The following is a 26,666-nucleotide window of genomic DNA, read 5'->3' on the forward strand; positions in this document are numbered from 1 at the left end:
TAGATCCGCCCCTGGTTTTATTTGTGTAATGCGAGCAAAACACGCGGTATCTATTAAAGGCAGAGTAAGCCTCCCGTAAACCATCACAGATACGGTCAGGCTTTTACACACAGTACAAACACCATTTCATTTAAACACTCACCAATTGAGAACATCCTAGGTGCCCTCCGTAAAGAGCGAACAATTTTCAAAGAATTTATTTTTGCGTGGTTTATCTTACCCCTGAGCCATCGTGAACCCGTGTGATCCAGTTTTCCCTTTTCAAATGCAGTCGTCATAGTTAGTCATTTGAATGCGACTCGACGTGAGCTTATCTACAATAGCACGTTTTTTTTTATGCACGAAACAACGGCTGTGGTTCACAAGAACTCTAGCGATGGCTTTTGACTGTTGAGAGGAACGGCGATTTGCACTGATAAACCGGCCGTCGTCTGCTACGACCCTTGCGTGACCCTGCTTCCGGGCTTTTCTTTTTTTAAACTTTCCCACAACTTCGAATTGTTCTGATCTTGTCTTGAGGAAAAACGAATTCTTTTATGATTAAAGAATGTTTGTGTAACAAGCTGTCAATTTATTATTTAGATTTTAAAAGTTAGGTCTAGCGCAAAAACGAGGCGCCGTTGTTGTTAACGGAACAAGTCTACGAAAATAAATTCTTTGAAAATGTCTCACGCTCGACAGAAAGCAGCCAGGATGTTCCCGTTCGGTGAGCGTTCAAATGGAAGTATGCTTGTACTGTATTTAGACGCTCGGGGAGCTCTGTGATGGTTTACGGGAGGCTTACTGTGCCTTTAAAAACAAATTATTTTTTTTACAATTTTCAGATTTTTAATGACCAAAGTCATTAATTAATTTTTAAGCCACCAAGCTGAAATGCAATACCGAAGTCCGGCCTTTGTATCCCAGTCTGTAACCCAGTACGTGTCATGTGCCTGTCAGTGGTCTTTATTCCTGGGCTGAATCACAGGCCCATGAAAATGCGTTGTGCGCCATTTTTCTACATAGAGCACTATTAATTAGATATAGTATTACTGATGCGTGCGACTCACAGCTGACGCGTGCATGTTTTCTGTGCCTGTGCCGTAGGCTGAGCCATAGGCCTACATACTACATAGTTCTATATCTCTGTGGTACGGATACTGCATAGTTTCAGTCGAGCAAGGGCCCGACAAGTTTTGTGCATGCACGTTGACATACTTGTGTTTTTGTAGCCGTGCCGACTCTTCTGTACTTCGCCTAAAACTGACGAAGTCTAAAGACTTTACTTGAACTGAGTCTTCGAGGCTGTGCCAAAGTTCAGGCTGCTGCCGCGTGTACGTCTTGGGTTCAGTCAAGTTGCGTGACCGAAGCTGGATAGTAACCTGAACTTGATAGGCCTAGAGGTATAAGGTCAGTCACGGATTTCAAGTTTTCACTGAGTCATCTCGAAGATTACTAATTAGCTGACAATTAATCCATGGTAGTTGTATTCACAGCAGGCCGAAGTTATTTACTAAACGGCTTTTAGTACTACTACGACTACGACGACTACCGTTAAGTAAGTTACACAACCTGAAATGTACCACTGACTGCTGATGGTGCTGTTGATGTTGCCTTTTCCTAAGTCTCTACGTCTCGTCGCAGGCTTCTTCTCTGACTCAAAACTTGAAATGATCGAACTTGAAAGACAACATGGATAATAATTAACTTGAACGGCCCATGAGTGACTGTCAAATAACGCACATATCGCTATGTTCGTTTGTTCGGCCAGACTTTCGCTGTGTATCATCCACAGAGATATAGAATATTCTATATCTCTGTGGTCTCATCCCCCCGTGCTCAATAGGCACCGCTTGGCCCAGGAGCAATACATCTGAGTTCCGGCTGAGTTCTGAAAGCCGGTACTGAGCATCGAGGCTGGAAAATGATGCCGACCGTAACATAGTTATCATCCTCCCCCCACCCCTCTCTCTCTCTCTCTCTCTCTCTCTCTCTCTCTCTCTGCTTACTCTACTACCCTCGTTAAATAAAGAATTGTCATTACTGATTAGTGTCACTTATTTGTTTTTCTCTCTGAGAGGGTGAGAGTTTGCGCGTTCCCAATCGGTTTTAACCAGAGTGTGCCGGATTCTCATATTGTTCAGGATTTTTTGTTTGGTAGCTTGAGGGTGTGTCATTGGAAAGCTTGATCTTGTTGAAAATCGAAAGTGGTACTCGTCAGTTCGTGTACTGTCCGACAGGCCATCGCTATTGTAGCTTGTGTGTTGACTTCTTTGTTAACAGCTAGGTTAGTTCTCAGTTTAAAGTTTACAGTAATCAATCGATCACTATCTGCGTGAGTGTGTCAAGGTTTCCATTTAATAGCAAGTTGTAAACACTGGCTGACTGGGAGTGCGTGTAGACTGTAGTGTGTACATAGCCAGTGCGTTGACACACGATTTTGCATTGGGGGGGGAACGACATCTCCTTATTTTCATGACTCTCAATGGGAGTTTGTTTTCTTAGTGAAACGTGACACATACTTTGCTATTATGTCGCATGGTTTAGGTATATAGATGTGCTAACCTAGGCTAAGGATCGCATTTGATTCATGTAAATGGGTCATTCTCAGAAATGGTGGTCCAAAGTGTTACATACAAAGTAAAAAATAAAGTGTCAAGAAATACAAAATAATTGTTTTTACTATGAAGTCTATTGTTTGCTATACATAATAATGCAAAAATTAGACAAAAAGAGTAATTGGTTGCTGAATAAGAGACGTTTTAAAGTGTTGTATTTACGTGATGAATGTTGTAACATGGAAACCAAATTCCAACTTTAAACCACCTAAGCCTTCAATCCTTTGTGCATTTTTTATCAGTTCTGCAGTATTTTTGTGTTCTACCTAACACATTCTAGTTATGAAAGGTAAGGACTTCAACTAATATTGGTAAAAAAATGACATTTGGAACTGACTAAATGTCGTAACACAGAAACGAAATGCTTGAACCACTTTCGGTTCCTGTGCGACAGACATGAATCTGCACTGTTTGGCCTTTCCTGCCGGCAAAACCCGTCTGACCCAAAATAACTACACAAAACACAATTCGTCAGAGTTTGCTGTATTTGTTGAAAGTTCCTGTTGCGTTCAGATTACCCATTTTAAGTACTTGATGAATGTCGAACATCGACAATCAGAGGATACGAAAACTTCTTGGCTGCTTTGTTCCACTAAACTTCGCGCTTTGAGAGACTGTTTGCACTTGATATCCTTCCGACACTACATTGTCGCCATCCGCGGTGTGTAAGTTTGTGACAAAGCTTTGCAGGCTCGACAATTAAGTAAAAACTATCTTCAGTCGTAACGTAGGTCAGGAAACGACGCCATGAGTTTCAGCAAATGATATGATTCTGGTGTTTTCTGTGAATATTTGGCTGTGATTCAAAGGACTATTTTCTTGTTCGAACTTCCTGTGCGCCAAAGAACTAAAAATAGCCGTGATGTGGCAAAGTCATGGAGCACATTGCTGTCCGATGTTCGCGCGTCGAGTCGGGATACGATGCGTTACGACATTCAGAATTTTTTGTTCGAAGCCCGTAACTTCAAATTCAGCGTGAGTTTTTGCAAAGATGTGTTGCTACGTCCAAGACTGAATTCCTGACTGTCGATTGCAGTAATTTGTTGGTGTTTGCATGTTTGCATTTAGCCATGAGACTGAACATATTGTTGATCACGAAAGTCGTGTAACGCTTCGGCGATCCGGAAACGGCCGAACTTCGCAATTGAAAAGCACACAAAAACAACACCAACGTATAGAAACCATTTTTATTGACATACAACAATGCTTTAATGTCTCAGGAATAGATTCAGATGAAAAAAGTCGTGGTAGAAATAATTTTAATTTACTTTTTCATGATTTCAAATGTGTCACCCCTACTCACTCTCACTGGACCACCATTTCTGAGAATGACCCAATTCAGTTGAGGAACAGATCAGCAAAGGAATGATAAAAAATTTGTGATTGATTTTACTCTATTGATTTAGTATGGCCGTTCAACTAAAATATTGAGGCAAGCGAAGAATGATATTGTCTGTATTCATTGATGCTGTTGGCAATTTTTTCAGTTGTGTCATATCGCTGCAGTTTATTATATTATGTAGCCTATCCTAGAGGTATAACTAGGCTATAAGTACACATAGTTATCAAAATATATATATATATATATATATATGATGAGTTTGATCTATCAAACAGGTTGTCTTATTGTTTAGACTGAAAATACATGTTTTAAATGGTGCTGACTGAAAAGTGTTGGTATAAAAAAAATAAGCTTTTACAGTTTGACAAACTCAATTAAATGAAAGAGTTTTGACAGGAAGAAGCACCCCTTTAAGTGGACATCAAGGTATCCCGTTAATTATGCTGCCGACATATTAACTTAATTTGCATAGTACAGATCGATTAAACTCATCAAGGAAGCAGCTGTTAATATCGTAACTTGTGGCTGTGATGTATATATATTCATCGCACCACCTGGCTTAACAAAGAAGGTGACACATGTTTTGATCACAGCTTGGCATTTGTATTATGGAAAATGGCATGAACACAATTTGATTAAACAACATTGTTGATGTTATCTTATGATTTAGTCTCTCTCAGGTATGTGGATAAAGCCTGTCCTTAACTGGGCCAAGTATACTTCGCGAAGTTGGCTGCACGAAGCTTTAGCACTGAGTTTCTGGTAAAAAGTCTTTTCGGAGTCAACTTTTCGGTAAATCCACTCGTGCTCAAAATATGAGTAAACGTGGGAGTCTAATCCCATGAATGAAGAAGAAGAAGAAGAAGAAGAAGAAGAAGAAGATAAAGCCTTTAACTTTAAGGGAAGTTAGAAAACAAAAACCAACCAACCTGTAAGTTGAGTAAGTTGAGATGAAATATTGTGTGCATGCTGCTTCCAACTGCTCTGTGTTTTGAACACTTTTCTGGTCTTGACTTTGCAGCTGCTTATTATTTTGAATGGCAAGAACACTCAGCCAAAAAGCGACAACACGACTGCTGCAGTTTGTCAATTGTCAAAATGAGAAGATTTTAACACATGCTCTGAGAGCTTCTACTATTCCAGCCAGGGATTCTGTGTGTACCACTTTACTTGAATGGTCTTCTTACACTGCTGTCAACGTGAAGACTCTCACTGTAAGTGGAATAGAGATCCTTAGTCGAGTTGTGTGCAGTAGACACTGGTGAAGTGAATAATCATGGACTCTAATTGCTCACAATACCCAAGACTTTCTTTCAATCTGACATTAAGCTCAATATTTCTTTTCAGCTACATTTGCAGGGTTTGTCACTGACACATTAATTAACGTTTAAAAGAATGTATCAGAATATATCAGTAGGATTTAAACCGTACCAATTTAAGTGACCTACTAGATTTTTAATTTGCCAGTCAAACGTAGCTCTTAGGCTGACATTAAGTTTTAAAATGACTCATTTGTTTTAGGTTGACCTGACCTAACACTGTGTAGGTTTTGGTCTTTTAATATCCTTGGATTTGTTTGTACATGTACTAATGCTGCGTCGCTGTGACGAAAAAAAGAACAGGGCCGGAGTGCTATGTTAATTATGATCAGTTCTTCCACACCCATTGAAAAACTATGACACTACCAGCATGTTCCCGCATATTGGACCAGAAGTTTTTGTTTTGGCAAATAGACGTTGCAGTTCCGGATCAAAATTTCTTTGCGAATTTGCGTTCAAACGTGTTTTTCCCATAATATAACGATGTACAGGTCGAAAATATGGCCAAGAACAAATCTATGGTACTTCGAAGAAAGAAGAATTACAAAATTCTTGTCGAATACGACTTGCAATTTATCGTGTGCGCTGTAAAATCTCCCTACCTTCTAAACAGACAAAAAGCAGACATCTTCATTTTCTTCCAAGGGAGAAATCGTTGGTCATAATGTCAGGCAGGACCCAAACATACTTCTGCACGCTTTCTTTTCTTTTCATATTCAGTTGCTTCGCAAAAATAAAATGTCATTGGTTTTCTCAACTTGTCAAATCAGTCAAAACACAAAGCCTTGATCCATTTTGGGCATTAGTACACACTATTTTATGAATTAATTTCTTAGAAAATCTCTGTCTGCAAAATTAATGGATCAACACATTCTCACTGCGACTTGATTTTTGTTATAAAGTGGAACCCCCCTTTTAAGACCTAAAAAAACCCTGAGAAAATCAGGTCTTAATAAGGAGGAGGTCTTAATAAGGAGGGAGTCTTAAAATGGAGGTGAATTTACAGAGGCTATGAACAGAAAATCTGAAAAAGTGAGGTCTTAAAAAGGAGGAAGTCTTAAATGAGGGGTTCCACTGTATATACATGTCAAAGTGGAGGAATGTAATTAGTTAGCCTGAACATGTAGGTATGAGATGATGATTGTTTATGCAGGAAAGGCTACCCTTAATTATTGATTTGCTGTAATTGTATAATGGCCATATTATTGGTAAATGCATACATAATAACATGCATCTTTTTTCATTTTGGGGAGTTCTTTATATTTCCAGTTGTAAATACTGCAGCAAGAACATATGGTAATATTAATGAAAAATTAGTGTCTGCAACATTGTTTTACGTTGCTTTTTGTTTTGTTTTTCTTGAGCGCGGCCAGTGGTACCTATTATCAGGCATGGTAATTGTCCGCCGAACGGCGGATTTCCGCCAAATTTTTTTTTGTTCCGCCGAAAAAGCAAAAGTGTCCGCCGAAAAAATAAAGGGGGGGATGCACACAAGAAAAGCACCGGTTACTTTTGCCTTTGCGCAAAAGCCCGCGAAAACTTTCCGTACTTTGTTCACGCACTGCTACCGCCCGCCTCAGTTACTTGAACTTTTATGTTTGAAAGTAAACCAGATTGCACAGATTGTGTTACAAGTTACATTTTCCTGTTTGTCTCAACAGATCAATTTTTTAACAAATTTAAACCATATAATACATGTATATATTTTTTTCCTTCAAAAAAGCAAAAATTGGTACTAAATCCTCTGATTCTAAAAACAGAATTTAATGACAAACTTGGAGCTCAGATGACACCAGATTGCACCATCTGGGTTCTTTGGAGACTTTATCCAGGGGGGCATGCCCCCGGACCCCCCTATTAAGGCTAGGCGCTTCGCACCGTCGACTTGACGCTTCGCGTCTTCAGTTATACATTTTCAGCCTTTTTTACAATTTTCAATTCCCATGCCTGTATTATATATCCAACAGTTTGTGCAGATGTTAATTTTAATTTTTATGTCTGTTTTTTTCTTGAGGGTGGGGGGGGGGGGGGGAATATGCTGTCATTAGGGAGGGGTTGCTCTTTGGGGTGGAGGGGAGCAAGAGATTGTCGGGAATTTTGGCAAATAAGGCCTATAGAGGAAGTACAAATATTAGTGCTCAAAACCATGCATGATCTCAGTCAATTGATGATATTAGAAGAAAGAGAGGAATGTCATTTGTCAGAAAATTGCATCCAGAAAATGTTAAGAAAAAAACAAGTGAGTTGACTTCAAGTAGCGAAACAGAGCACAGATGTACATGTGTTCAGATTTAAAGAGATACGAATACGAATACGAATACTTTATTATCTCATACAGAGAAATTTCAGTGTGGTGCACATTAAAAGACAAAACAAATAATAAGACAACAGATAAAAATACCATACGAAGCATACTACACTCGCGCACGCATATGTACACTAACAGGAATAGTAACATGATTCCAAATAGGTAAATTGCCGTCAGCTTTAGCTAAAAGTTTACCGCTAAAAACTATCATTATCACAGGACTAGATATGTCATTGAACAATATTTATCACAGGACTAGTCATTCGAGGGTTATCACACTCAGCATAAGGGTGCACATCAAAGAATATAAAAAATATTCATCACAGAAATCAGTGCATATGTTCACCGGCACACATACTAGTTTTAATTAACTTAGGTATTTAAAAAGCCAATTGACTTTGGAATAAAACTGTTCTTAGTTCTGAGCGTGCGGAATCTGGTAGTGCAGTATAGTTCCTATTACAAACTTAAAGTTTGCGTTATTAAGTTCACTATTTAACTATTACTGCCTTTGTTGCTTATGTCCTTTTGTTTAACATGTGTTGGCAAATATTTAGCATGCTTGAATTATGTATGTTTTGTTATCTTTTTTATTAAAATTTCTAACTTTTGATTTGACAATTTCATTCACTTTCACTTTGTTGATTGCCCTTTATCTGTTTGTACATTTTTCTTTCATTTGATTACAAAATTAAGGCGTTAGGGTTGGGGCTAAAACTATATTTTAAATGCGTTGTCATGGAAATCATTGTCAAGTCTCCATTTGCATGCAGTGACAATATTGTTTTACAGGATAATTTTAACTCCTGTATCAGAATTTGTAGATTTTTTTTGTTAATATAAACCATATGTAAGGAAATGGATTCTTTGAGTTACAAAAATAACTAACCAATAACAAATCAAGATGTATTGTTAAATGACACTGAATGAGCCACTCATCTCTAAAGCATATAAATCTAAACAAGTGATGATGCATTCAAAATCTGGAATCCCTGCTTCTTTGACTAAATTGACAATTTTTGTGCAGTTTTATAACTACGGTGTACATGCTGCTCATGAAAGTTTTTGTGAATGTATATTTTGTGTTAAACACACAAATGCACACATATATATATATACACTCACACTGACACATACACAAGTGCATGCGCACACACACTGACACACACACACACACACATACGCATGCATACACAAACATATACACTGACACACACACACACACACATACACACACACACACACACACACACACACACACACACACACAGTAGAACAACTTCTGTGTCATTTAGTGTGAGTTTCTGTTGTCTGTTTCAGACAATGGCAGCTCCCAAACACAGCTACGCCAACAGACTGAAGGGCTCAGAGAAGAATGTTTGGTAAGAACTTTATTATGGCCGGTAGCTCAGATGGTAAAGCACTGGACTTGGGATCCATGCGTTCAAATCCTGGCCGGGACGGACAAGGGTCAACTTTATGTGCAGACTCAGATGGTATCCATGTTCCACCCCCGTGTCACCACTGTGGCATGTTAAGGACCTTGATCATTCTGCCATAAGCGCAGGTGGCCGATTACACCTAAACACACCCACACCTGGGTAGCGCGACTGTTGCTGCTAAGCTTTCCACTGGGAGGGAGCCACAGGAATTTCCCAGCGATGGGACAATAAAGTAATGAAAATGATAACTTTACAGGTGCTTTACAATTTTAAAGGTACTGAACTTGTCAAATCCAGGTGCACGTAGCCCCTGGGACTTTTAGTCATACCTCAGGCAGCTATCCATTAGAAGAACTACCAAGTTTCATTGACTTGCACCCAAAGAGTCAAGAACTGCGATTTTTTTACGAATTAATTTCGTACTCGGACCCGGCTGGTCTTGGCCTATTTTTGGATCTAAATTTAGATCAGGTAGATCACCACATCATGCACAAAAAGACACGTCACTTTCAAACTATGTCAGACGTCATCATGAGTTTGTAAAACAAAATGGAGGCCGGAATCACTCAGTTGAATCGAACTCCGACCAAACACCAACGTAATAACTAGGTTAATTTATGCACTCGCGTGAACAAGAAACTGTCGAGCTTCACAGATGTCGTCGTTGGGTAGTTTTGGGTTTGTTTTACTACCATAGGAGGATTTTTGAACTGTAAATGCACTCGGCTGCAACAAAAACGCAAAACGAAGGCTGTGAGCTGCACTGTGCCTTTAATACAAGAAACATAAAAGAGAGGGAGTGTATTATGTTGGGGATCTTCCAAGGGGCCGGACTCCACTGTAACAGGATTATTTTCAGGGATAGGAGGTTAATTTCTCAACAAGAATTGTGATAAATATGATATTTGTACTCTTTGATTGATTCAATGTTGTTTTTGTCTAGGGTGGAGTTTACGAAACTGGCGTCTGAACCTGGTGTTCTCAATTTAGGACAGGTAATTTGATTTACCAATTAAGTAACATTGATGTTGCGACCTATCTTTTCCTCTCAAATAATTTTGATAATATATGTTCAGCTTGATACATTTGCAAGGTAAATGTACTCGGTGAACAGTTGCGTCAGCTACTTGTTGCTGTACTTTTCTTGTGGTGTCTTGAAACTGAAATATTTTTTATGTTATGTGATTTATATCCAGTTCTGATTACTTTAACGAAAAGAATAACAAGCAAAAAACAAAATGCAGAAAAGGTTCTGTATTTGGTCAAAGATGTTAAACATACATGCATAATGCCTCGATCTGTGTGTGTGTGTGTGTGTGTGTGTGTGTGTGTGTGTGTGTGTGTGTGCCAATGTGTATCACCGTCAGTGCATGTGTATGTATGCGAGTGCATGCTTATACCTCTGTGTGTGTGTGTGTGTGTGAATGGGCATGATTTGTAACAGAATGTTAAAATTTATGTGATTGTTTTCCTTGTGATTGATTTTTTAACAGCTGGTAAATTTCCAAGATTGCTCATCTAATGATTTCCAACAGGGGTTTCCAGACTTCCAGGCGCCAGAACATGTTGTGAAGAGTCTGCAGAAGGCCATTGGCTCCGGTAACAAGTTTGTACACCAGTACACCCGGCCCTTCGTGAGTACACTCGCTTCTTATAAAGCTGACAGAATTGTATTCTCTGTTACTGTAGTGCATCAAATCCATCTTGATGAACACACACACTCTAATCAACTTCATGGATTTGTTACATTTCCAAGTCATCAGTGTGACTTAACTCATTGTCTCCCAGGTACGGATATATATCCGTACCCACTCATATGGCTCTATCTATCTATATATCCGCTCAGACTGTTGAGCTTCAGTCGCTTCCTGTAACGTCCATCTAACGCCTGCATTCCAGCGTATTGATACACAGTTACTACACAGTTACTAAAATTCTGAGTGACCTGCTGCAGCACAGCTGGTCTCTGCTAAAAAGAACTTGGTCAACATAGGTGGGGTAAAAAGTGTTAAGTGTTATATGTCTTAATTCGTGCAGGGTCACCCACGCCTGATAAAAGCTCTGTCGGAAGTCTACTCACCACTGCTGAAACGTCCAGTTGATCCGATGACGGAGGTCTTGGTGTCAGTCGGTGCCTATGGCTCGCTCTTCTGCATCATACAGGGCATGGTCAACCCAGGTGATGAGGTGTGTACGTGTAGAGTGTGGTATTTGTCCAGCGATGCTTTCGCAGAAGGGGTCTAAGTCGACCAAAAATGGATGCATTCCCTGTAGGTGCATTCCCTGTACGTGCATTCCCTGTACGTGCATTCCCTGTAGGTGCGTTTCCTGTACGCGTTTTTCCTGTAGCATTTCGCCGACTGTCGCTGAAAGTCACGTGATGGTTTGCAACATCAACAGATTTTGCGGTTTTTCGATCCATCTTTTTTTGATTTGATTCACTGTTGCAATTTTTTTTTGTGAAAAAATTAGAAAATTTGGCAAGTCCTCTGTCGAACCGCATTTCTGGATGTTTATGAATGGAACACTGTCTTTTAAGTGCACAGACTTCTTCTTCTTCTTCTGCGTTCGATGTAAGTGCACAGACAAACAACAGTAATTAAACAGAGAACTTATTGGACAAAATGGTCAGCAGCATGCCCGGAAGACACAAGCGAGACAATGATTTATGACGAAATGAATGATGTCAGCGTGGAAAGTTTGTTCCATAGGTAAATAGTGCATGGCAGAGAGGTCACAGAGATAGAGAGAGAGAGAAAGTATGTACGTGTGTGGTTGTATGTGACTTGTGACGAGTAAATGAAATGAAATATAAATAATGTTTGGTTGCAGGTGATCATCATAGAGCCGTACTTTGACTGCTACGAACCCATGGTCAGGACGGCCGGGGGAATTCCCGTCTTCGTGCCTCTCAGGCCTGTGAGTGTGGTGCACCTGTGTGTGTGTCTGTGTGTGTGTCTGTGTCTGTGTCTGTGTGTGTGTGTGTTTGTCTGTTTGTGTGTGTGTGTATATGTGTGTGTGTTTGTATGTGTGTGTGGGTGTTTGTTTGTGTGTGTGTGTGTGTGTGGGTGGATGTGGTTGTCTGTGTGTGTGTGTGTGAGCATGCGTGCATGTGTGTGATGCACCTGTGTGTGTGTGTGGGTCTGTGTGGGTCTGTGTCCGTGTCTGTGAGTGTTTAGCTCTGTTTGTGAAGTATATAAGAAGACGAGAGTGGTTGACGAGCGTTTCATATCGGGCGCACACTGCATTTACATGCGCACAGAGTGAGTTGTTACCGCGATGGTGGGTCTAAGCTGGTCAGTAGCGTGTTGTCGCTTCGCCTCACTGTTTGGGGCATGACTCTGCCAAAGTGCTTGGAAATCCTCACAACGTTAATTTCTGAACATCGTCTATTCTGTGTTTCTTCTAACTTGTCCTAATGACAATGACAATTTCTTATTTATGAGGGTACAGTAGAACTCCCCCTTAGCGACCCCCCTGTTTACGACCACCCCCTTTTTACGACCAATTTTGCTACCACGGATGCATTCTACTATATAATGAACCCCCAGTGAACGACTCACCCCAAAACGCGACTTACGACCGAGCTTTTGGGGATGAATTACGACTTTCGCGCATTTGTAGTCGAGCAGACGAAAACAATACATGGCGGCTCTTGCACCTCGAACTATCGTGAGACGAAAACAAAAAACAAAATCTGGCGCACGATAGAATCCGCGGCGACTTCCTTAAAAGTCGGGAAGACGCAAATCCTGCGTATTGTCAAGGATAATGACCCAAAAAGCGACTTACGACCAAGCTTTTGGGGAAGATTTACGACTTTTGCGCATATTTCGAGCAGACGAAAACACAACATGGCCGCACTCGCTCCTCCAACTATCGCAAGAAGAAAGAAAAACAAAATCTCGCGCGCGCGAGATCCTGATACATCCGTGTTTTTTCTGCACACTATCTTGTCACGACGACTGTCTTGTTGACAAACGAAGATTCGCAAAAGTAAAAGAAAAGCGCCGACTCTTGAGTAGAGAGCTAATAAAGTAATCTCTAATCGAGCTAAGTGGCAATCCGCGGCGACTTCCTTGGGAGTCGGGAATACGAAAATCCTGTGTGTCGTCAAGGATAATGACTCGGTGTTATCTAGATGGTGAAAAGGATAGCGAAGCGAAAGTACGCAAAGAGAGGAGCCTGAAGACCTCAACGATCGTGGTCAAGTTTAGCGATGCAAGGCGACGAATCATTGATATGAGCGGAAAGATGATTCGGGAGAAAAGTCGTTATGCTTTCTATCGAGTTAGGACATTCGGATTTTACTGGTTGCGCGACAATGTCAAATGTGCTTCACTCAGCGGGGAGCGAGCATTACGCCATGAGTAAATTTTCTTTGAAATTTGAGTTCAAGTTGTTCTGCTGTACGTAATGTGTTTGGGTGTGTGTGTGTATGTGTGTTTTGATATGACAGTAAACTGCAACTGTGTGTTTGTGTGTAAACATGACAGTACATACATGATACACTGCAACCAAATTCATGACCGACCGGCCAAAAACTCAAACCCCCCTTTTAAGACACCCCCTTTTTACGACCTAATTTTCAAGGTTTTTCCAAAGTCGTAAACAGGGGGTTCTACTGTATTGGTATAAGTACAAAGTGGTTGCTTTTTTATGACCAGCTGTGCGCGCCTTCGTGTGCGAGGCTGGAACTAGAAATTGTTCATACGAAATGACAAACACAGGTTACAAGCGATAACGCGCAAAAATACTGGTTTATTAACTCTGCATCGTAATAGTGGGATTGCGATGACAGTATATGTTCATTGTGATATTCAGTATTGCATATTGCGATATTCAGTATTGCGTATTGCGGTAAAAAAATTAACAGAAAGAAAAAGAGAAAAGAAAAGAAATTATTAGACATGGCAAAGGTATCAAAAATGCATAAACAAAACGCAAGAAACAAAAAGGGAAAAAATAACAAACACAAAACAGACGAAAACAAACAAACACAAACAAGTTACAATAACCAAACACTCATTGATTAATCCTTTGACTTTTAAGAAAGGATTACGTTCCTTACGTTAAAAACAATAAACACTAAGAATACTCAAGAAACTTAGCATAAATACGTTACAAACCAAAATGGCTTTCTTTCTTTCTTTCTTTATTTGGTGTTTAACGTCGTTTTCAACCACGAAGGTTATATCGCGACGGGGAAAGGGGGGAGATGGGATAGAGCCACTTGTCAATTGTTTCTTGTTCACAAAAGCACTAATCAAAAATTTGCTCCAGGGGCTTGCAACGTAGTACAATATATTACCTTACTGGGAGAATGCAAGTTTCCAGTACAAAGGACTTAACATTTCTTACATACTGCTTGACTAAAATCTTTACAAAAATTGACTATATTCTATACAAGAAACACTTAACAAGGGTAAAAAGAGAAACAGAATCCGTTAGTCGCCTCTTACGACATGCTGGGGAGCATCGGGTAAATTCTTCCCCCTAACCCGCGGGGGTACCAAAATGGCTACGTTACGGAAAATACAAACGTTGACTCATCAGGCCAAAAATACAATAACAAACTGTCATACTAAAAAATCTCTACAAGACAACGTTCCTGCGTTATTCAAAGTTACAAAAAAGATACTACCTCAACTCACGTTATACATAAAAAAACCTCATGAAGTCATTACAAAATGGCGACCAAAATACAACACAAACAAGTAACAACAAAATTACCTTATGCGCTGTGTGCGTTGTCCAGAGTACCAAAACGTGTAGCCTCTCAAACGAAGGGCACAAGACTATTCACAAACTTTAGATAAAACTGTATCCAAACACGTTACGTTGACTTTAAAAACATCACAAGAAACACTCCATTGGTTCACTTGTTAACTTTCATACGTTTACAGAACGAATATCCAAACTCTTCCGTAAAGCCCTCAGATTGACTGATGAGAGGAAGTCAAACAGTAATATTTATAGAAAACAAAACCTAACATGGAATAGTTCATTTTAAAGGTTAAAGGTCACCATATTGACCAACCAAACATTCCTACAACAGGGTAGGGTGAGACTACTATTTACAACCAATCAGTAACTGATCACGCACTTCGTGCATGCTCAATACTTGGGACAGTCTATTTTACAAAAAGAAAAACAAGGAACTAGCTGACATTAAAAACTAAAAACATGTGAGTCACACGTATTCTAAAACCTACTACGCAGTTATGCAGCGCTCACACCAAACCAGGACACGGAAAAGAGCACGTGAGTCTCACGCGTAAAGGTAGTTAAATAACGCTCCACAAAAAACAGGTCACAACAAGGTGCCAATAATAAAAACACGGTTTTCTTTCTTTACACCGTCAAAGGACCAAAGCAAAATGTATTTACAACAAAAAATAGGTGAATGCATGCCACGTTGGCATGCACACCAGCCCTAACCCTAAAGAGGAATTACATTGATAATTCACGCTAAATGAGTAGAATATTTCATCAAAAAAGTATGTCAAAATGGCTTTCGCACGTAACTTTTTGTTGTACATCTTAGAGGATGAAAAAACTAAGTCAAGAAAGTAAACACAAGCAGCAACATGTAAACAAAAGAAAAAATCAACAACTTCAGAGCAAAAGCGATTATAATAGCTTTGCAAAACGTGTTGAAACACAGCAATAAAAAACGAACGTAATCAGTTTACCTCAATACACGACAAGCAAAGTATTTCAAAGGAAATAAATCTATGATGCAACATGTAAACAGAAGAAAAAATCAACAACTTCAGAGCAAAGGTGATTTTGATAGCTTTGTAACACGTGTGGAAACACGCCAATAGAAAAAACTAACGTAATAAGAGTAAAGAGAAAAAAATGTCTCCTAATCGCAGAGCAAGCATGGTGTGAAGATGTCGAGTGCTGACTGGAAGCTGGACCCCAAGGAGTTGGAATCCAAGTTCAGCGACAAGACGAAGCTCATCGTCGTCAACACGCCAAACAATCCTCTGGGAAAGGTCGGTCTTTGTGGGATGATCGAGGAGTCGGGGAGGGGGTGATGGTGTGGAGGTGATTGTGTGTTTTTTTGTTGTTTGTTGACGTGATGGAAGTTTAGTTAGCAGCAAGTCCAAACCTATCCTCCTTAACACTGCCAACAACCAACTGGGAAAATTCAGTCAGTATGTGTGGGTGTGTGTGAGGGGGTTGGGATTTGGGGTAACTAAAGGGTGTGTGTGTGTGTGTGTGTGCACGAGGGGTGAATGATAGGGGGAGAGGAGGGGCGAGTAGCACAGAGGGGTGGAGGCAGGCATTGTTGTCCATGTTCAGCGATAAGACCAAGCTAACCATCCTCAACAAATGATCCATAGTGCTTTTAGTTATGCGCTATAGAAATCTCCTTAATAAATAAATAAATAAATCCACTGGGAAAGGCTTGTGCGAGAATGATTTAGGCTGTCATTTTGTGCTCAAAACAGGAGCTTCATAGCAACATTCGCTTATCACAACAACATCTGGGCCAGTAGATAATTTTCAGAAATAACTCGGTTGGGTTTGTAAGGGTTGTGAAAAAGTGAATACACTTGCTTTTCGTGAGACAAACCATTTACACGTGCTCCTTGTCCGTGTGTTTCAGACAACCCTCTTGCCTAGTGACTGACCTGTGGATTGCTTGTCTCACTAAATTCAAGGGTATTCACTCTTTCACAACCCATGCAAACCCGACAGTTATTTCCAGAATGTCTATTTTACATCACTGCAGACCTGTCAATCCCTTCCAAGGCCAACCTGTATTAATATGACTAGAAACTGTATTCAAGGTAACAATCCCTTACAAACAGCAACATTTTTGTTAAAAAAACACAAAAAAATAACACAGTTATTATCAATAATTACAAAAGTCAATTTTAAGGGGCTTATTGTCCGTCAGGTCTTAATTGCCTATATTGGACATGAATTGGTTTATACGATTCGAGTTTTTACGCCCTCACGGCTTTTGATCTATGCGTGTTTAGGTGGTATCAGCCTTCTGCACTTATGGTAGAATGACCAAGATCTTTAACGTGCCATTGAGGTGACACGGGGGTGGGAGATGGATACCGTCTCTGGGTCTGCACATAAAGTTGACCCGTGTCCGTCCCGGCCCGGATTCGAACCAGCGACCTTTCGATTACAAGTCCGGTGCATGCTCTACCACCTGAGCTACCCGGGCCCCCACACTAATTAATAATTACTGACTCAAAACTTGAATTTAAAGGAATTTTTTTTTCTCCATTTGGTAACTTTTAAAACGGCTCACTCAGGTTAAAAGGAAGAAGGTTTGGAAAATGGCATAGGCACTGTCAGGTCTATTTTTAGTCCTCATTTGCATAATCTCTCATGCTGCTTTTCAATTCATCATTTCTGGGGTTAAATTCTCAAATGATGGTTGAATCATAGATTGGATTAAAAGAGAAACAAGTTACTAGTAAGTTTGTTCCACTTTCTAATTTTCAAAAGAACTCCATGTATCCAACTCAAATCAGAACTGGTCAGAGATCATGCAATATATCTGAAACCGAGAAGGACACTGAAACCATGGAAGTGGGCTATATAAAGGATACACTGACCTAAATAACTCCAACGTGAACCCAACACTGCAACCCGTGTGTGTATCGGAGTCAAATGTCATGCCTGAGTGTGTGTGTTAATCTTCATTTGCATGTGTTGTCAAGATCACAGCAATGACAAGTTAAAGAGAGTTGCCCTGTAATTTGGTTTGCCCGTACAAAATACAGGAAAACCGTATGGGTTGACAGGTATGTCACTGTCTGCAACTTGCATCCAAAATGCCATTGAAGCAGGTAGTAAGCAGCTATTAGGTACTGCGCACGATATAAGAATACTGTGAATACTTGTGAATATTCATGCAGACTCTCTTCGGTGTCAGAACACGCCAGCTTTGCATGCGCATGATAAAAAACCCACGTGAAAGTCTCGGGGCTTGGAAAATGAATACATGCAAGCAGGAAAAAGAGAAAAAAATGGGTAGCGCTGTCTGGCTGTAGGACAGCTCGTTTTCCGCAGTGAGAAAGCAGCCCGAATTTCCATGAGGGTAACCTCACAGGACTATATGAAATCTTATCCTTTTCCTTTTGTGTTTTAAGGTGTTTGTCCAATCGGAGTTGGAGATGGTAGCAGAGCTGTGCAAGAAGTATGACGTTGTGTGTGTGGCTGACGAGGTATATGAGTGGATGACCTACCCAGGGATAGAGCACATCAAAATTGGTGAGTGAAAAAAACCTTTTTATTTATTTATATATATTTTTTTAAAAGGGTCGAAGCAGCCTTCACGCTTAGGTAAAAAAAAAAGAAAAGAAAAAAGATGTTTTCATATGGCCTGGACACCCTTACTGAGCCACTAATTCGCCCCCCCCCCCCCCACCCTTCGTCAGGGCCTAGGTGGCCCCTGGACCCATGCCTCATACTTTTTAGTCAATTTTGTTTTTATAGGCTTCACGCATGAAAATATGATTTATTTGGCCAGCCACGCTTAGGCATGTGGGATCGTACCATCACGGTGGGCAGTGCTGTCTCAAGGCTGTATGATTTATTTTGCCAGCCACGCTACCAGGCATGTGGGATCGTACCATCACGGTGGGCAGTGCTGTCTCAAGGCTGTATGATTTATTTTGCCAGCCACGCTACCAGGCATGTGGGATCGTACCATCACGGTGGGCAGTGCGGGCAAGACGTTCAGCGTGACGGGGTGGAAGCTGGGCTGGAGCGTGGCACCTGAGAATCTCTTGATGGGGGCCAAACTGGTGCACCAGAACTCTGTCTACACCTGCCCAACACCTATCCAGGTAGGTCTTTCGCAGACCTGGGAATTCATATAATTTCGCCATATTTTGAACGCACGATTTTCTAGAGTACAAGAAGTACGGTCAGTGGAAAAAATACGACGAAAATAATTCCCAGACTACTTTTCTTCGCAAGCGCATCCCAAAGCTGATCTAAATTAGTATTTTGACACATCATTACAGTTTTTGTCCGTAAACATTGACAGAAGCATATTTGTTTTAAACGTATTGGTAAATTTAATTAACGCTGTGACGGACGCATGTGAAACTCGACAAGTTCTACATGTCGCGCTCACCAACATGATGTGTAAAACGTATTCCGGAGAGTGGTCATGCGCTTCTACAGATCCCTGTATTGTCCGTCTAATCAGATATAATGTTTTTTTAAGAGCACGTGTATAAACTTTGCTTGTTGTGCTCCATTTGTTGAATTGATTGTGTGCGGCCTTGTTATCTGTAATTTTCTGAATAAATTGTTTAAACCATTTGATGTGACGTTGATCAGGAGGCAGTGGCAGAGGGCTTGGAGCTGGAAATCGATCGTCGCGACTCAGTGGACTGCTACTTTAAATCCCTGGCACTGGAGCTGCTACCCAAGCGTGACGAACTGGCCCAGGTGTTAGAGGGGCTGGGTATGCACCCTGTGGTACCCGAGGGGGGTTACTTCATGCTGGCGGATATTTCACAGATGAGTGAGTTTGTGTGTCTGTGTGTGAGAGAGAGAGAGAGAGAGAGAGAGAGAGAGAGAGAGAGAGAGAGAGAGAGAGAGAGAGAGAGAGAGAGAGTGTATGTGTGCGAGAGAGAGTGTGTGTGTGTGTGTGTGGGTGTGTTTGTGTGTATGTGCTTTTTTGTTAGTGCGTGTGTGTGTTTGTTAGTGTGTGTGTGCACGCACGTGTTTGTGTGTGTGTGTGTGTGTGCGTGTGTGAGTGAGTCGAGACTAGTGCATGCAAAACGTACAGCAAGTGCTCAGTTCTGTAGCGATGTACACAAACTTATTCTTGTGATTTCAGAAGTGGATTTGTCAGACTACAACAAAGATGAACCCAAGGACTTCAAGTTTGCCAAATGGATGATCAAAGAAAAGGTATAATCGCAAGTTATGTTGATTTAATATCTTGAACACTTTTTGTGAACAATGAAGATTTTTTTTTAAACTACCCTTGTATTTGCTTTGAACTACACGTACACAGTGCAAATGATGTGGGATATATACATCCACTTCTTAAAAAACAACAAATAAAATGAGAAAAGTATGAGCTGTACAAAGGGCACGCCATCCCAATAACCTTGACTGCCTCTTTGCAGAGTATGGATCATACACACCACACTATCATGTAAGGGATACACACCTTCAAGTTCCTCAATGGGCGGGGATGTAGCTCAGTTGGTAGCGCGCTGGATTTGTATCCAGTTGGCCGCTGTCAGCGTGAGTTCGTCCCCACGTTCGGCGAGAGATTTATTTCTCAGAGTCAACTTTGTGTGCAGACTCTCCTCGGTGTCCGAACACCCCCGTGTGTATACGCAAGCACAAGACCAAGTGCGCACGAAAAAGATCCTGTAATCCATGTCAGAGTTCGGTGGGTTATAGAAACACGAAAATACCCAGCATGCTTCCTCCGAAAGCGGCGTATGGCTGCCTAAATGGCGGGATAAAACGGCCATACACGTAAAAGCCGTGGGAGTTTCAGCCCATGAACGAACAAACAAACAAGTTCCTCAATTGGTAGAGCTCTGGACTAAATGTGATCCTAAGGTCAGGGGTTCGATTCTGGTCCGGGACGGACAGGGGGTCAACTTTATGTGCAGACTCGGAAACAGTATCCATGTTCCACCCTCGTGTCACAACTGTGGCACGTAAAAGACCTCGGTCATTCTGTGCAGGTGGCCGATTACACCTAAAACAGCAAAGCACGCACCTGGGTAGCGCGACTGTTGCTGCTAGCTTTCCACTGGGAGGAAGCGACCCGAATGTCCCAGCAATGGGACAAAGAAGTAAAGAACAAGTCGCGTAAGGCGAAATTACTACATTTAGTCAAGCTGTGGAACTCACAGAATGAAACTGAACGCACTGCATTTTTTCACAATGACCAAAGTCCGCCGCTCGTGCAAAAGGCAGTGAAATTAACGAGCCTGTTTAGCGAGGTAGTGGTTGCGCGTGCTGCATAGCACGCTTTTCTGTACCTCTCTTCGTTACTTTCTGAACGTTTTTTTAATCCAAACATATCATATCTATATGTTTTTGGAATGAAGAACCGACTAGGAATTAGATGAAATTGTTTTTAAATCGATTTTGGAAATTTTATTTTAATCATAATTTTTATATTTTTAAATTTTAGAGCTTGTTTTTAATCCGAATATAACATATTGATATGTTTTTGGAATCAGAAAATGATGAAGAATAAGATGAATGTAATTTTGGATCATTTTATAAAAAAATAATTTTAATTACAATTTTCAGATTTTTAATGACCAAAGTCATTAATTAATTTTTAAGCTGAAATGCAATACCAAAGTCCGGCCTTCGTCAAAGATTGCTTGGCCAAAATTTCAATCAATTTGATTGAAAAATGAGGGTGTGACAACTTTTACAAAAAGCCGGATATGACGTCATCAAAGACATTTATCGAAAAAATGAAAAAAACGTCCGGGGATATCAATCAATCAATCAATCAATGAGGCTTATATCGCGCATATTCCGTGGGTACAGTTCTAGGCGCTCTGCAGTGATGCCGTGTGAGCTGAGATGAAATTTTATACGGCCAGTAGATTGCAGCCATGTCGGCGCATATTTACCTTTCACGGCCTTATTCCAAGTCACACGGGTATGGTAGACAATTATTAACTGTGCCTAAGCAATTTTGCCAGGAAAGACCCTTTTGTCAATCGTGGGATCTTTAACGTGCACACCCAATGTAGTATACACGGGGGGTGGTTCGGACACCGAAGAGAGTCTGCACACAAAGTTGACTCTGTGAAATAAATTTCCGCCGAACCTGGGATCGAACTCGCGCTGACAGCGGCCAACTGAATACAAATCCAGCGCTCTACCAACTGAGCTATATCCCCGCCCCGCCCCGATATCATTCCTAGGAACTCTCATGTCAAATTTCATAAAGATTGGTCCAGTAGTTTAGTCTGAATCGCTCTACACACACAGACAGACAGACAGACACACACACACACACACACACACACACACACACACACACACACACACACACACCACAACCCTCGTCTTAATTCCCCCTCTATGTTAAAACATTTAGTCAAAACTTGACTAAATGTAAAAAGAAAAGAAATAATATTTGGACTACATCATCCCATCGGTATATTTCTAATGACATCATTGTTTAGTCATTCGTCAACTACCATACGGGATTGAGATGTACGTGCACAAGAGGGTTTCAGGCTTTACATAAAGTCACGAGTACCCCCCCCCCCCCCCCCCATTGTGTCTACAAGCTTAGTAAATAGAAAATTTCGTGAGACTTTTAAGTTGTGAAGGCAAGATGAAAGTCTCTCAGAAATTACCTCTGTGCTTTCTCTCAGAAATCACAGTGCTTGTTTTGCTGTGCTTTCTCTCACAAATTAACTCTTTTCTCATACTTGAATTCTCTCCAAAATGAACTTTTATTAATCTTCTCTCAGAAATTAACTCTGCTTTCTATTGGAAATGTGCTTGTTTTTCTGTACTTTCTTTCACAGATTAACTTTTTTCTCCATGCTTGATTTCTGTCCGAAATGAACTTTTTTAAAATCTGTACTTCATGTCAGAAATGTACGATATTCTCGATGGTTTCTCTCAGAAACTTGCTGGGATTCCGCCATCCGCCTTTTACTGCTCCGAACACAAACAGATGGGGGAGAACTACATTCGCTTCTGTTTTATCAAGGTAAGACAACTATGTATGTATGGGGCGATTTATATAGCGCTTGACGTTCTCTAAGCGCTTTACATATTAATTTCTGCCGTGTGAGATGGAATTTTTTACTCAATATATCACGCATTCACATCGGCCAGTAAATCTCAAGCCAATTAAGGCGAATATTTACTTTTCACGGCCTATTATTCCAAGTCACACGGGTATTTGGTGGACATTTGTATCTATGCCTATACAATTTATCCAGGAAAGACCCTTTTGTCAATCGTGGGATCTTTAACGTGCACACCCCAATGTAGTGTACACGAAGGGACATCGGTTTTTCGTCTCATCCGAAAGACTAGCACTTGAACCCATCACCTAGGTTAGGAAAGGGGGGAGAAAATTGCTAACGCCCTGACCCAGGGTCGAACTCGCAACCTCTCGCTTCCGAGGCAAGTGCGTTTACCACTCGGCCACCCAGTCCACTACTGGGTTTTATTTTAGAACTGTATCAGTGTCACAGCTGCCAACTGCTACGCTTTCTGAGTAATTGCTACACATCTACGCCAATCGAAAGATTGCTATGCTTAAACAAATAATCATAACCATGCAACCATGCCTCTTTTGACTTGGATGATTTAATTATGATTCATATTTGTTGGTGTTCTTAGCTCTCAGGAGGATGGCACCTGTACTAATCATGATTTAATGATTCGTATTCGCTATGTTTTTTCAGGAGGATGAAACCTTGAAGAGTGCAGAGGATATTTTGCGTAAATGGAAGCAAGAGTCGAGCTAGTGGATCGACTGCTCAATAATTAATCAACCACTGCTACTCTGAATGAGTGGCACTTTCGGCTTCTAGCTGTCTTCTGCAAGCGTGTGACAGTACATCCTCCAGCCAGTGTGATTGTGTGCGAGTTATGATATATGACAGTTTTAATTGTCATTTTAATGCAGTTTTGTTTACACCTGGACTGCATTTAATGCTGCGTCGCCCCAAAACAAATAACGGTTTTGGGTCTGACGAAAAAAAGAACAGGGCCGGAGTGCTATGTAAATTATGAGCAATTCTTCCAAATCCATTAAAAAAAATATGACACTGCGAGATTGTTCCCGCATATTGAGCCAGCATTTTTTGTTATGGCAAATCGATGTTTGTCCTTTCTTCATGATGTTGATGATTCCATTTTTTTACCAGAGATATTACCATATATGGTGTGTTTGGCCTTACTGTTTGGACAGCTATCCTGACTCGGTGATTTATTTATTCAGACCCTGTTTGTATAATTTTAAAAGTACAGCGGTACCTGCGATGTGAGGCCCCTATGATAACAGTTAGCCCACCTCACAGTTAAGCCTGTCCTTAATTGGACGAAGTCGACTACGCGTAGCTCACTTCGCGAAGCTACCGGAACTAGACTTCGACGAAGTCCAAGGGAAGGCACTCTGGCGGAGAAGAGAGTTATCTTTTCTTGTCTTGGCGTCTCAAATCTTATTAGCCAGAAAGCGCATGCGCGTAGTCTCGACCAGCGCGTGGTGCGCTTCTTTCTGAGTACTTTACGTCACAAATTGTACTTTACGTACTTGATGATGACGCAAATTAATTGTTACACATAGTTATGTGTTCTATTTTGTTTACTGAGCACGGCCGGGACCAGTCGGCGTGAGCGCTGGGATTTCGAGTATCATTCAACATGTCAATGCATCACAGTATGAAATAATACAGGTAGGAGGTTAGTTCTTGTAAGCTACTCACAAAAACTTAAGGATCACTTGCACACAAATTCATAACTTTCCAAATAAGAAAGCCAATGCGTTGGTATTTGGCAAACGTTTAATTCAATGCTTTAGCGATAACGATACAACATTTTCTTCAATTTCGAGCAATCGTTTGGTCTGTACATTTTATAAAAGTGTGTACGTATCGAAATTTAATTTCACAAAGTCGTTGAAATCACAAGACATGGCATTCAGATGCTCCCAAAAGTTCAGTAATGCGTGTAACCGCCATGGCTGTTCTGGCACTCGACGCAGCGAGTCCTCTTAGAGTTGACCAGGGTGGCGAAGATCCTCTGTGGAAGCGCCTGCCACTCAGTCTGCAGCATCTGGTAGAGGTGCTGGACATCCCTGGGAGGGGGGAGGTTGCTCCTCACTTTGCGATCCAACTCATCCCAGAGGTTCTTAATCGGGTTGAGATCGGGACTGCACGCTGGCCACTCCATTATGTTGACTCCAGACTGCTGCAGGAAGTCGTTGACCACCCTTGCACTGTGGGGGCGAGCGTTGTCATCCTGGTAGAAAGCCTGCGGTCCCATCTGCTGCAGTGTAGGCACAGTCAGCGGTCGAAGGATCTCATCCCGGTATCGGAGGCCAGTCAGGTTACCCTGTACATGAAACAAGGGTGTTCTGTGGTGAAGGCTGAAGGCCCCCCAGACCATTACAGAACCTCCACCAAAGGCCACCTTTTCTTGGACAGTGGCGTCAATTTAGCGTTCCCCTTGGCGCCTCCAGACCCTCAAGTCAGTCGTCGTTGTGGTTCAGGGTGAAACGTGATTCATCACTGAACAGAACCTGGGACCATTGCTGACGTGTCCACCTCACGTGACGTCTGTAGAAGGCGCGGCGTGCTGCCCTATGGGCTGGAGTTAAGCGTGGCCGTACAGCTGGGCGACGAGAACGGAGGTTAAACCCATGAAGGCGATTCCGTATGGTCTGGTGGCTGATGGTGGTGTTAGTAGCCACCCTCAGCTGCCTTCGAATAATGCTGGAAGAGGCTGTTCTTGTTTGCAAGGCTAGTCGTTCAATGAGACGATCTTCACGTGGAGTTGTCTTTTTTGGTCGCCCAAGTCTGCGTCTTTCCTGGAACCTCCCAGTGGCTGTGAAACGTTGAATCAGTCTGACAATGACCGAGATGGACACGTGAAGTCGCCTGGCCACTTCTCGCTTGGGGACACCATCTTGGAACCATGCAAAAGCTCGTCCCCTCTCAAACTCGTTCGATTTTCGTTGTGGGGGCATTGTCAGATAATGCCTAAAACTGGTGGTATGTCTTCTCAAAAAGCCAAGCAAGTGACAGCATCTCACACATAAACAGCAGTGCTTGCACGTGCATAATGTTTTTTCCATGTGGCTTGTGCAATGTGTTCGGGCTGAACGGTCCAAAACAAGGTTCTTTTTCGCAAGTTTCCGCTTTTTCTTTTGCTACCAAGCTCAGTAGTAGAGAATCCTATGCAATTTTCCCACTAACACAAAATCGCCCACTTACAGCTGAATAAGAATTCATAACAATTTGGTTTGACTGAGAAATAAATAACAGTAGCGAACTGATTTTATTGAGCACCTGTTTTCTCATAGTGATCCTTAACTTTGTGTGAGTAGTGTACTTCGGGTCAACCAAAGTCGATAAATTCATTCTTCACCACGGCATTGAGTCTGATTTTGTCGTCCATCTTGAATCGAAAAGCACTCTTCTTACAAAAAAACCAACTTTGTTGCGAGCTACGGCAAAGCTTCGCATGTCAAAACTTGCGAAGCAAAGTAGAGGTCAAGGTACCACGCCGCAGCTGCGGGTTTTTGATATTAAGACTTCGCGAAGCTTCGTGTAGTCGACTACGGGCTCAATTAAGGACGGGCTTAAAGGACACCTTCTGTTGTCCCTTTGTCAATTATCTTGACCAAAATATACCTGTCATAACAGGCCACCTACAATGTAGGGACACCTTTGGCTGGTCCCATCTGGTATCCTTTTATCGCTTGTACCACTGCATGAAGAGAGCAGACATTTTTCTGTTCTATTTTAAATGTTATATATTTTGTGGGTTTTCTGTGTACCGTACTTTCCGGGTTACAAGGCGCTACAGCGCATAAGGCGCACCCCCCTCTTTTAAAAAAAAAATTGTATTCCAGTCACCTATTGGGCGCAGGGGGCCGATAGGGCGCACCAAAATTAAAAAAGTATACCGGTC

General features: G+C 41.4%; 1 protein-coding gene across 7 annotated transcripts; it reads left to right on the forward strand.

Annotated features, from left to right (window-relative positions):
• Positions 1 to 1,154: 1,154 nt before the first annotated feature.
• LOC138949274 (kynurenine--oxoglutarate transaminase 3-like) lies at positions 1,155 to 26,666 on the forward strand. Of its 7 annotated transcripts, none has more exons than XM_070321058.1 (14): positions 2,143 to 2,266; positions 4,961 to 5,153; positions 8,887 to 8,948; positions 9,952 to 10,003; positions 10,544 to 10,642; positions 11,046 to 11,195; positions 11,841 to 11,927; positions 15,890 to 16,012; positions 18,140 to 18,260; positions 18,672 to 18,838; positions 19,341 to 19,527; positions 19,846 to 19,919; positions 22,642 to 22,728; positions 23,435 to 26,666. In XM_070321058.1, the coding sequence occupies exons 2-14, from the start codon at positions 4,977 to 4,979 to the stop codon at positions 23,495 to 23,497; spliced, it is 1,449 nt and encodes a 482-aa protein (XP_070177159.1). In that variant the 5' UTR covers positions 2,143 to 2,266; positions 4,961 to 4,976; the 3' UTR covers positions 23,498 to 26,666. The 7 variants fall into 7 exon arrangements, with proteins under 7 accessions (XP_070177164.1, XP_070177159.1, XP_070177163.1 ...); XM_070321059.1 differs by having other exon boundaries at positions 2,157 to 2,314; XM_070321060.1 differs by having other exon boundaries at positions 2,219 to 2,238.

This window comes from Littorina saxatilis, linkage group LG15, assembly GCF_037325665.1.
Source record: "Littorina saxatilis isolate snail1 linkage group LG15, US_GU_Lsax_2.0, whole genome shotgun sequence".
NCBI lineage: Eukaryota > Metazoa > Mollusca > Gastropoda > Littorinimorpha > Littorinidae > Littorina > Littorina saxatilis.

Excerpts from the sequence above, each read along its gene's own strand:
- LOC138949274 (XM_070321058.1), top strand. The coding sequence starts at position 4,977 with ATGGCAAGAACACTCAGCCAAAAAGCGACAACACGACTGCTGCAGTTT. Across the intron at positions 11,196-11,840 it reads TGGTCAACCCAGGTGATGAG|GTGATCATCATAGAGCCGTA; the intron begins GTGTGTACGTGT and ends GTTTGGTTGCAG. Across the intron at positions 16,013-18,139 it reads CAAACAATCCTCTGGGAAAG|GTGTTTGTCCAATCGGAGTT; the intron begins GTCGGTCTTTGT and ends TTGTGTTTTAAG.